This window comes from Periplaneta americana, chromosome 3, assembly GCF_040183065.1.
Source record: "Periplaneta americana isolate PAMFEO1 chromosome 3, P.americana_PAMFEO1_priV1, whole genome shotgun sequence".
Lineage (NCBI taxonomy): Eukaryota > Metazoa > Arthropoda > Insecta > Blattodea > Blattidae > Periplaneta > Periplaneta americana.
In genome coordinates, this window is record NC_091119.1 from 157,155,665 (window position 1) to 157,168,806 (window position 13,142).

General features: G+C 35.1%; 1 protein-coding gene across 1 annotated transcript in view; it reads left to right on the top strand.

Annotated features, from left to right (window-relative positions):
• Nucleotides 1–7,708, top strand: part of LOC138696753 (uncharacterized) — a 32,022-nt gene extending 24,314 nt beyond the window's left edge. Inside the window, exons 8-10 of the mRNA XM_069822136.1 lie at nt 3,396–4,314; nt 4,828–5,000; nt 7,380–7,708. Coding sequence (XP_069678237.1) covers nt 3,396–4,314; nt 4,828–5,000; nt 7,380–7,387 — 1,100 coding nt within the window. The 3' untranslated portion in view covers nt 7,388–7,708. The remainder of the gene's footprint in view (nt 1–3,395; nt 4,315–4,827; nt 5,001–7,379) is intronic.
• The last annotated feature ends 5,434 nt before the right edge of the window (nt 7,709–13,142 follow it).

Genomic DNA, 13,142 nt, shown 5'->3' on the forward strand with positions numbered 1-13,142 from the left:
CACACACACACACACACACACACACACATAATAGTATAAATATTTTCATGTTTTGTGTTATTTGAACATTTATTTTGTATTATACCTATTCATTCGAACTAATGCATTCATTGCTATGGCTGCTAGATCTGAGTAATTCAGTTTGAATTTTGTGTGATTAAATTAAAAGAACTGTGATAAGTAATAGGTGTGTGTTTTGTAATGCACGTGATATGAATGAACTTGCGGATGTAATGATTGTTATTTTCATTATTATTATTATTATTATTATTATTATTATTATTTTTATTATTATTAATAACACCACCATTCTTTCCTATTGTGACTGATTTATAATAATAAATGCACAAGAAGAATCCGCAAAATCAATCGAGTATTGTCATTTTGTTTATTTACTATGTGATAGGATCTCCCTCTCTCTTTCTCTCTAACTTTTTTTAGTGTGTTTATGTGCACGTCTGTTTCACTAACCTCCTTTTGTAGACATGTTATATAATGAACAATGTTAATAAGATTTTAAAATTCTGATGAGAAAATTAAAACTGAAATTAATATTTATTTAATCGTAATATGAAAATTAAGGATTGACGCAATTTTTTCAGACACTTAAGTAGAAAAAATCATCACGTATGCTACAAACATGGTAAGTGTACATTATACTGTCTTATAGGTTGGTTGTCCTTACAGAAATATGCTGTTTACAAACCTGTATTTTCAGGAAGTATTGCATTATAATTTTGTATTTTTGGTAACAAAATGTTTTCATACACATTTGCAGGATAAATTCACAAGAAGTGAAAAATAATTTTTTACTGAAATGTCTATATATATATATATATATATATATATATATATATATATATATATAAACGTTTTGTACAAGTTCAAGATCCACAAAATTTCAAATAATTGTCATAATCGCATCAGTGTTGTTACAGACTCATTGATATACGGACATGCATTACACAATATAATCTTGTTCATGCAGGCTGAGCTCTTATTTGGGTAGTGAATTTTAAGATCTTTCTACAGCCATGACTGGCCGCATCTGTGGCTCAAGTTCTAACACATTGGTCTTCCATCCAGGTGGCCCGGGTTCGAGCCCCACCCAGATCGTGATGGAATTTGTGTTGGACAGAGATGTTGCAGAGGGTTTTTCTTGGGGTAGTTCCGTTTTTCTTTATCATTTCATCAACACACTTCACCTCCCCCTCATTTCATCAATTTTCTGCAATAGTAAAAGTAGACTGGGATGAAATCTTGGGGGTAATGCGGTTTTTCAATGCTGATACAAGAAGGGCTTGGGATTCTGGACCCCTGGGGCTTATCAGGCTACTCGTGTGCAGATGGGACCTATCAGTGGCTGAGACAGGATGGTCCTTTTGTCAGCCAGAAATGAAAGGCTTGAGGCTATGGGCCCCTAGACTTATAGGCAGGATGACCCACCTATCAGTATCGGATTCACGAATGCCACCTATCTGACTTGAACAAGCATCACATATATAGGGTGCACAATGGGCCAAAGTGTGCTTAAATGTATAGACTCATCCTGGGTCCAACCCTAGTAAAGCCAAGTCAAGTCAAAACAACCATGACAAGATAATGTTTACCTGATTCTTGCTAGCAGACTGTTACATATAAATTTATTCATTATACTTTGTACAGTTCAGTAAATAATGAACTGGTTTCATTGTGCACACATGCTTATCAAGTCTTGCACAATGGAAGCCAAAAACTTCATGTTACAGTGTATTACTTTATATTGCTTAAAATACATCGAAAGATGTGGTATTACTTGGGTGCTTATGTGCATGATGTTACAGATGGAGAGAATGTATCATATTGCTTCACTGGACTTACTGACACCAGAAAGGGTATTATGTCAAAGTTAGACAGTTTTGTTTTCACATAGGTGCTATAAAGACTTTATCCATAAGATTTCCTGAAACTAGTTAAATATTATTTAAGTAATATGGATATAGGCTATGACCTTGTGAGGGCAAACATAAAGTTTATGAATAGGCCTAGAGACCACAGATTTTCGCATTAGCGATAAAAGCGACAAATTATTGATTAAAAAAAAGTTGTTTTTCTTTGCGAATAAGTCTGCAACAGTAGCGAAAATGACTATTTTATCGCGAATTTTCGCGATAGATGCATGTTTTAGAGCAAAATAAATTATTTCCGTGAAAGAAGCCACATTTACTCAAAATCTGTATTTCATTACTTTTTTAAACATTTGGTGCATCATTTAAACACCTTTAACTTGTGAACATTACATGCACTCTTCTTACAAGCTCAAAGCTAGGATTGAAAAAAATACACATTCCAAAGGAAATTAAGAGATCACCCCGATTTCCAACCCGGTCATTGGACACTTGGCAGAGGGGAAAAGGTATGGTCCAGCTGAAAGGTAGCTTTTGTTTGCTGGTGTTAATAGTAAGCCCAAGGGTGTTGCAATTTTAGGAACATTTTCCATTATTTAGTTGTAAAGATCGACAGTTACACTTAATCCCAGAGCTACTAAAGAATTTGCTAGTGAAGGTCTTTATGTATCGGAGACTAATATTTTAATGCGTAAATTTTGTAATATGCGAGTAAATTGGGAGAAATGAGACACAGTGCCTAAACATTGTTTCAAAAATAAAGAGCATGTGCACCTTAAAGAAAAAGTGTAGGTCCTAAAAGACGAGCATCAATCGAAGGTTTGTTTGATCATCAGAAGAAAGCCAAACAAGAAAAAACAAAGTTTGTAATGTTCTTGAGTTTGTGTTAAAGTTGACGTGATTATGAGCTCTCATGTTTAATTACTTTGAATTTACAGCTGCTGTTTCGAAATGTCTGGGTTCCTTGTAAATCGATTGCTGCAGAAAGGTTCGTCTCAAAGTATAATTTAATTGTTCGTGACCATAGGCGCAGAATAAAAGGAAATAATATTGTCACTTCTGCTATGCTTTCAGTCCACAAATAGAAACGACAGATAAATAATGTTTTTTACTCAGTGTTTTAAAGTTGCGTTTAATTTTAATATGTAGAATAAATTGATGTACGAAACTTTTTTTTTATCGTTTTTATGCCTAATATGTATCATATAGCGTAATCTTTTAACGTAAAAATCCCTTTCCAATTTATACGAAATTATTGCCATAATCTTGCAAGTAATTCGCGATAAAGCGCGAAATATAATACTTTCATCACAATTTTTTTAATTAATGCGAAATTCTGTGTTCTCTAGAGTAGCTATACCTGTAAACACGAAAGTTTTCTGTTCACATAATATATTGTATTGCTGCCTATTCTTAGTTAGTTAAAGATCTTTTGTATCTTTTATTTTGTAACTCTGAAATTTAGAATTTTCTTATTAAATGTTGACATGAGTCGTACTTTTTTTCCAGCATCAAAATTACAGGGTGTACTGTCTGATGACAGGCAACATGGATTTCCATTTACTGATTCAACAAAGTCACCTAGTATGCAAGAACGAAGGTATAGGTCAGCTGGTTCTTCACAGTCACATTCCATTACAAAGATTGACAAAGGTGTCTGTGATTTTAGTCCAAAAGAAATTGTTAATAGTAAGGAAAATTCATCGCATAGAGAAGACAGCATGCTTACATCTTCACAAATAATCGAAATGACTGACAGCTTCAGTGTTGCCGCCAGTGCTGATGAAGATTTGGGTGTCAGCGTCACTGTTACAGATAGAGTGAACCCAGATGTTAAAATTGTAGATAATTCACATTCGCCTATGTTTTATGATACAGCTTTAAATCAACTCTCAGGCAGTAAAAGCGGCTCTCAACTTTTCATGCACAATCAGCCTTCACGTACAAACAAAAGATTCCATGATGATGCACGACAGAAAGACCGCCAACATGATCACACTGATAATGGTGATGGAGAATCACTGAATATGAAAAGCAAATTAAGTGATAAAAATTTTCATTCTCAGATATCGGCTGTGAAGAGGGGTGTACCCAGTATGAACAGATTTCAAAATGGTAAAGATAAAGGGAAACACTCATCAGGGTTTCTCTATCATCAGCATAAAAATAAAGATGCAGATGCTAAATATACAAAAAGCATAATGAATGATGCAAAGATGACAGACAATGGGAGAACCTACAATGATATGGGATTTGATCCTTTCCGAAAAAGCCATGCAGCCTTAGCAGAAATGGTGAAGAAGGAAACTTTGATGCGTCGTAGTTTTAACCAGCATAATGCTTTCAGTCAGCTTCCAAACCATTTGAATGCCGTGGAGGAGTGTCATCCGGGGACTCTAGTTAACAGACAGCAGCGACAGAATCACAGGTTAGTGTGGAATCTCTTAGGATGTTTTTAGACTTAAAACATGCATGAGCAATTAAACAGATTTCTAGAGCACCTACTTTCCACTCTTCCCTCACCTCCCTTCGTGTGAAGGAAGGAGCTGAAGGTAGTTCAGCCTCAGGTGGGCTTATTGTGCTTACAGATTCTATAGTTGGAGTGATTTTTAAAGTTCGAACTATCGCGATTTTGTAGAATTACTCAGCTGTGTGGAGCCACCTGTCGATTCAGTTTTCATCTGAGGGTGGCAATGAACCTTTGGGTTCCTTAAAAGTCATTTGTAAGTAATTGGAATGTTATAGTAAAGGTATATTGGTCTCCATTGCTAATTTCGTGCTAATTCTCGAGTATAGAAGGATGCATTGGATAACTATTGCCGTTTGTTTTGTAGTACCAAATTTATAAATTTTGTGTATTGCAATAATGAAGAAATTAGAAATAGTCCATACTGAGATTTTTGATGTTACAAATGTTCTTCACACAGTTTTTACTTCACAGGCTGCCAACAAATGTAACTGGCTGTACCAAATTACTGGATGATTTAGGACTTAATAGAGGAATGTCAGCTGGAAGTTCTGTTTCCAGAAGAACTAGGTTTCCACCACCAGGTTTTGCGACCTCATCCAGCTTTATACCAACATTTGGCATTTCGCAGTCACGATCTGATGCTGGTAAGATTAGTTTCTCAGTATAGGGAAACTTTACTTTATATAAAGAGTGTCCACAAATGTTACCCTGATTTCATCTATTTATGATAACGAAACTAACTAAATAAATTTTGTTGCAAGTAAACATGGGCACTCATAAAGTTTTCATACTGATATCTTCAGTATACTGATTTTGTCACCAGAAGTGCTGCTGCTGATTTTCTTAAAAAATGGCTTCAGTGCAGGAAAAAGCTCAGTGTAATCTATGGCTAACAGAAACAAAATCTCCAGTTATAGTGCAATGAATGTTTGAAATTGTTTCATACAAAGTCCAAATTATCTGGGAGATAAGGCAGATGATCGTCCAAGGCGTGAAGAATCTGCTAATCTCATTTTGAATGGAACCTGTTTCTAAAAACTTAGACTTCCATGACTTATTGACTTTGACATCAGGTGGGTTCTTTTCATGCTGTACCCTAAACGTTCACAGCATTGTAACTGGAGATTTTGTTTCTGCTAGCCACAGAACACATTGGGCTTTTTCCTGCACTGAAGCCATTTTTTTTAAAGAAAATCAGCAGCAGCGCTCCTGGTGGCTAAATCAGTATACTGAAGATACCATTATTGAAACTTGAGTGCCAAATTTACCTGCAACAAAATTTATTTATATCATGAAAGATGAGTGAACGGAGAAAAATTCTCTCCGGCACCAGGATTTGAACCTGGGTTTTCAACTGTACGTGATGATGCTCTATCCACTAAGCCACACCAGATTCCCGTCCCGATGTCTGATTGAATCCTCTCAGTTTAAGTTCCACCTCTTGGGTTCCCTCTAGTGGCCTATCCTCATGCACTGGGTCATAGATGTATGACAGTGGCACAATGTCCACACATGTGCAGAGGTGCACTCGATATGAGTGACTAAGTGGCTGGGATCCGATGGAATAAGCGCCGTCTTAAATCACTAAGTGATTATTTTTCGCATATCATATATTATTATGCTGTACCGCAGTACAAACGATATTTTCGTGCAGATATTCTGCGTCATCATATGATGAAACATGAGTGGAACAGAGAAAAATTCTCTCCGGCACCAGGATTTGAACCTGGGTTTTCAGCTCTACGTGCTGATGCTCTATCCACTAAGCCACATCGGATTCCCACCCCAATGTCGGATCGAATCCTCTCAGTTTAAGTTCCACCTCTTGGGTTCCCTCTAGTGGCCTAGATCAGTCATCAGATCATACATTCACTACTGCTGTGAGATATGGGGCCAAGCTCATCCTCGCCACCTGAAGAGTCTGGAAGGAATTCAAAAGCTGTCTGCAGAACAATCACTGGTGCACACTACCTCACGGACAATGTCAAACTCTACAATGAACTTCATATACCCTTCCTGGTTGCTCATATTCAAGATCTACAGACTACATACAGGAATAAGCTACTTCATCATGCCAACCCTTTACTAAGAGACATAACATAAGTTCAAACAAATACTTCCTTCTTTGACTGTCTTAGTAATCAATTTTCTTCAACAAAACCTATTTACATTTCAATTTATAAAATCATATTTTTGTAAAAGGCAAGGGTCCAAGAGACCTGGTACTTAAAAAGGAATTGAATGGAGTAATAGCTTGCAACTGTACTTCCATCTAGCAGTCATTACCAAAAAATGTCTTTTCGACAGTGGAGGTTCTGGTGGTGGTTCACTTTTTATGTTGCGATTTCATAACATGGGAATGGCCAAATATATGTGATCAGGGGTTACAGCTTTCTATCAGATTGTTAAGTTCGTTTATTTTGTACAAATTTTCAATTTCTTTCCATAGAAAACAAGTTATACATTATTTCTGCTTTCTGTAAGAGTCCAGAAACGGATTTTTCTATTTTCTGCAAATTAGACTAGCTGACATGTCTCATATTATACTTGTGTGATTATTCTGGGAGAAATTGTTGATATCCTGTTCATTGAGCATTTGCAAGAGGAAACACTTTCGTTGTGCATGGTATAAGGGGAAAATAACATGAAAGGAAAAAATAGGCCTACTTTGTATTAATACAATGTGATGTAGCGAATATACATTTGCCAAGCATGGAATCAAGTGACCTTAATTAAACCAAAGACTAACTAACATAGTATCTTTCACTTACTGTAAGATGTTGCTGTTTTCTTTCGAAAGCACATCTAAATTTACCATGCACTTACTGAAATATGCTTTTATATCAAACCTGACATGTTTGTATGCTATTTGAAATCAGATTTTCAACCTTTTACAATGTTTCCGTACTGAGACATCTTTTTATGTTCAACATCAGGATGTCCCCAGTTTTTTGGGCTATATGACAACCCTATTTGCTTTCTTCGTATGTAATTTATAATCTTTACTGAATTTTGTGTTGCAGATCTGTAATTGTTTCTACAGAAGTTCAAACAACACCAACTCCTATATTATGAAAATGATGCAGCTTTAAAATAAATAATGGATCAACTGTTTTCAGATGGAAAAACGTGATATGGCAAACATGATATCACAAGAAAATTCCAAGTGCTTGTTGGCTATCTTATGTTCTATTGAATGGAAAATATAATAGCCTTTTTTTTTTCATTTGAGATTAAGTTTCTAAACGAAATTATTGTTTGTTTATTAATTTAATATTCCATAGAGACCAAAGAGATATTCAGAGTATAAGCATCTAAAATTTTGAAATTAAATAAATAATTTGCATACTTATACTTGTCATTCATTTACCACTTTACCACATATTGTATATTCACACATCATAAAAAATAATTCATTTCAGAGTGATCTATAGGACAGTAGCTTTTCTAAAGAAGAGTCCTTCGAGGGTGAAATACATTTTGCCTTACTGAGACCAGAATATGAAATTTTAAGTTTCGTTGCTCATAATGCAGATAATTACCATCGTCTTCGTCATTGCTGCAGCTACCACCGCCACCATCACCAGCAGCAGCAGCAGCAGCAGGGTTTAGCCTAATGAAGGAAGTTTAAAGAAGTGTATTCTAACTCTTTACAAGTTCGTCTGACCTTTCCCTATGACATTATATGAGCCGTTCAGAACAAAAATGGTGCAAGTCAAAATTGGGTAATGAGTTTAAAGTAAAAATTCTGTAAAATACAGCGCAAAAGAGCAATTAATATGGCCTTTTTGCTAGCCACTGACTACTAATAGTTTAAATAAATTGAATATTAATTGCTACTTTGCGCTGTATTTTACAGAATGTTTACTTTAATCCCCATTACCCATTTCCGACTTACACCACTTCTGCTTTGAACAGCTCATATTATAAGACTGTTTTAGTAGATATTCATTTTCCATTCATATTAGATGCTCACTTCATTTTCTTTTTTATAATACTATTAGCCGGTTTCACCAAGCTTCTTTAAATCAGCACAAACAGCTCATCAACAAACGCATCGTTTAATCTTAGCAATATCTTTAGAAGTCTACCATTTTACCAAGCTTCATTTCTTTAAAATTAGCATACGTTTCTAACGTGGGGATTCCATACTTGCATCTTGCTTCTCATATTTCGAAATCACCCATTGTATTGTATTTATTAACATTCCATGGTATTCGCACATTGCTTCACAGCTAGAATATGGAACAAGTCAAAAAACTTGATACTACTATAAAGTCTTAATTTATAGTCTCAGTCTAGTTGAAATATATACAGAAGAGATTTATAATATAGTCTACTAGTATAACACACAGTTTTAGTATCAGTTTCATGAAGCATTGTTTAACATCATGAATTTACGTAAGAATAGAAGGCGTGAGAAATTAGGTACTTCTTTAATTTGGCCCTAAATAATCTCCTGTTTTGAGTTTCATTTTTTATACCCATAGGGAGGCTATTAAAAATGTTTACTGCCATATAACACACTCCTTTTTGATAGCACGATAGACTTGCTGATGGAATATGAAAGTCATTTTTTGATGTGTATTTACACTATGAACTGTTGAATTAGTTACAAAGTTTTCACGATTACATATGAGGAAGATTGTTACTGGAAAAAAAATATTGACAAGCCATGGGTATTATTTGTAGTTTTTAAAATAGTCTTACACGATTTCCAAGATTTGGCACCTACTATTATTCTAATTATCTTTTCTTTTTTTTTTTTTTGTAGTAGGAATATACTGTTACTATCTGTGGAATTTCCCCAGAATATTATTCCAAAACTCATTACCGAGTGGAAGCATGTACCTAACACACGTTAATCTTTCTGACATTTTACCAACACATATTTTCAAACTTCAAAAAGATCTATTGTATATTATACACACAATTCTATTGTACATAGGCTACTAATTGTATATACAGAGTATACAAATTAGCTGGATCAGGAGTCAAGATTGATCCAACCATAAGGAAATTTCTTTTAAGATACAATCGAACTGTGTAAGCAATCTGCAATAAGTTCTAGAATATAGAGTCTGTTCATAAGCAGAAAAAGACAAAAATGCTACAAAAAGTAAAATATTTCCTACAAAATTACAAATAGATGATAAAAGACCGAAAAATGCAAAATAAAAGTAGGTTATATTAGTTCGTGTTGAAGTGAAACGAGTTTTTATTGCATCCTGCATTATCTGTGATGTCTTAGAAAAAAGATGATATTTCATCAACTTCCGAACCCTAATTGTATGTTCAGACTAAAAATATTAGGAACATAGGCAAGAAATGCAATTCAAGACAAGTCCTTCAGGTGATTGCATTCTTGTGTCTCAAAGAGTGTAAGGTAAACGAGAACAAGATGAAGTTAAGCTTAATTAAAATACCCTTTGAAAAAAACATTTTGGTTCTGTGGATCTCTTCCGAATCAATTGAGATTCCAAGAGGTTCACGGCCACACGTTGGGAACTGCTGCAATCGCATATTTTTCCCGTATAATAAAAAGCATCTTGTACTTCATTTCTCGCCACCAACATAAACCTTTTTGACCAGCCTCATGGTCTAGTGGTCAGAGCTTCTGGCTGTAGTTCATGAGGTCCCGGGTTCGATTCCCAGTTAGAGCACAGGAATTTTTCCTTAAAGGGGATTATTCCTGTGTTCGCCCATGGTCTGGAATTTAGGTTAAGTTTAGATTTAAGACCTCTCCTGGCACCACATTATCATAATCATCCTATCACATCATCGGGGTAATGTAACTCTGCCTTCCAGGTGGGTTACAACTAAGCCACGGCCAGGAGAGAAGACCAGAAATGTCGAAAAGACAACCTGGTGGCATTGGATTAAAAAAAAAATGTTCAGACTAATCTTTCTGACGCTTTACCAACATATCTTCTCAAACTTCAAAAAGATCTATTGTATATATAGAGTATACAAATCAGCTGGAGTGATATTGTTAGGACTGGAGCATAAATTCCCACTACCTTCCATGTTATGCATGTAACTACCTTTCTTGTAACACCACTGGCAACCTCCGTGCACAGTTCAACAAATCTATTATAAACATCCGGACAGAAAGTAAGTTATTATAAAAAAATACTAAGGTAATTACAAGACACAAACTACTACAAGTGAAATGGTGGGTATCGTAGATAAGACCATGTAAACAAAAGCAGTATGTTTAGTCAACAGTCCTCATAAGTGACATTAGAGAATCATTCATGAGGCAACTAAACCAGGAGATAATGGGGTAGGGTGGCCAGTTTCTTTCCCTCTCCATTACATATTTCATTGACTAGTAACATAGTTCAGTAATCAGATTTAATATGGATACAAACAAAATTTGTCTTCCTATGATACATATTAAGTGAGATGTATTGCCTGATAAATAGATGTATCAGCCAGAACCTCAATCAAATATTTTGAGTAGTACAGCTGTATTATTTTCAAACAAGCTGTAACTTCTGAAGACCTCACTTTAGAAAAAAATAAATGTTTTAAACAAAAGTTGCCCAATTTGTTAAGGAAAACCTGAATATCCACAAAAAATCGATCATTTCATTCAAAATATCAGAGCTGGTGCTCCGTGAGTGGGGCCCAACAGAATGTCGTCCATGATGCAATATGAAAGACCTCTAATGAGGTTTGGAAAAATCAGAATTTAAATTGATCCACTTAAGAGAAACTAACTTGTAGACCACCTTATACGAGTATATTTCCATTTTATACAAGTGGAAAGCAGTTGCAGATTAGTTGTTTGGGTATAGATTCTCTCTATTGTGTAAAATGAAATTATAATTAATAATAATAAATAAAGCTTTTACAAGTCTTTTTGCTGCTAAATTAACAATATTAAGAATCTTTATCTGATAATCACTTGGAATACTAGATAACTCTACTTTTATTTGGATTATGTGTTAATGGCTGTTTCAAACTTAAATCTGTGGCTTTACCAACATCTCCTCGCGTTTGTCATTTTTAACTTAAGACTATGTCTGTGAACTCTGTTCAGTATAGGGGCTGCACATTATGTAAAATCAATCAATCTTCTTAATGTATCCAGCTGTTTGCTGACAACATAAAGTCCACTATAGTCTATTCATTTGTTGTTTTTCACGAGAAATGAGGGGTATTTTGATCGGTGTTCATTATAGATGCCTGTTGCTAATAGCCAGAGGTGGGGTATAGTCATTATATACTGCAGGGCTGTGTCTTCTGCAACTGGTACTGATGATTTTAATTTACTTCTTTTGTGGGTTATGGATGGACAGTATAGAAGAATGTGTTCCAGATCTTCATCATGATTATTACACCACAGACAAGTAGGATTATCAGAAATGTGAAATCGGTGTAGGTACAATTGAGTGACAGTGTGACCTGTTCTGGCTCTTGTTAAAAATGTTTGAACATGTCTGGGCAAGTTTTTGTACATTTCCAGGTCATTTGGCTTTTTTTGTACAGATTGTAAAATTTTTCCTTTGTCAGAAGAGAGCCAATTGTTGATCCATAGGTTTGTAAAATGAGACTTTACTGAAGCAAAAGCATTGGATAGAGATATCACTTGAAGAGGTCGTAGTTGAAAATATGTTGCCTGTTTTGCAATATTATCGACTTTCTCGTTTCCAGGTATACCACAATGACTAGGTATCCATTAAAATGTTATTTCCTTTTGGAGTTCTTTTAGTTTACTTAGTTGTTTCTGAATTGGAATAATTCTATGTGCATATAGGTTTGGTACATATTTAATTATATTAAGTATACCCCCTTGGAGTCGGTAAGTATGCAAATAGATTTTTCAGAAATTTGAGTAACACACTGAAGAGCAGCATCAATAGCTAGTAATTCAGTGTCAAGACTGGAGGAGGATGAACATGATATGAAATAACTTTCTTGATATTTTGGAATATACCGTAATACCCTGCTCCTGATGTCCCATTATTAGGATTTAGAGATCCATCTGTATAAATTTGAAGGTGATCCTTGTATGTACTGCAGAGTAGTTCCATGGAATGTAACTTAAGAATGTATGGAGGATCATTTTTGGAATGATTTCCTGGAATTTGTATGCTATGTTCTGGAATCACCCATTTCCATGGAGGAATTTCGTTCACAACTGGAGTTTTAGCAATGAGTGTGTCTGTGATATAGATTTTACATTATGTAAAGTGAGTACTAATGAAATTTTCATTGGCGCTACACCCCACAGCAGGCTCAGGCCTCCCTCAGTAATCTTCATCTATCTCTGTCTTGTGTGGCAGCCTGCCAGTTTGTACTACTAATGAAATTACTCCAATGAATTCTGTGCTCATATACTTTCTACTGCCCACCGCTGTTGAGTAACGATTACCACGTCTGACCCTGAAACTAGTGGGTCCGGGTTCAAATCCTGGTTGGGACAAGTTACCTGATTGAGGCTTTTTCCGGGGTTTTCTCTCAGTCCTTTAAGAGCAAATGCTGGGTAACTTTCGGTATTGGACTCTGGATTCATCTCCCTGGCATTATCACCTTCATCCCATCCAGATGCTAGATAGCCTTAGTAGATTATAAAGCATCGTAAAATAACAAACTAAATAAAAAATAATTTTTACTTCCCAACCATTGTAAAAAAAAATTGAAATTACAGAAAACTGAATGTCTTGCATTACATTTACTTATTTGTACACAGCTTATCTTTTCAACGCAGTTATATTGCTTAATTCCAATAATGTTTGATTATAAATTTTAAAGGTACAGATTTTTGGAAATAAATG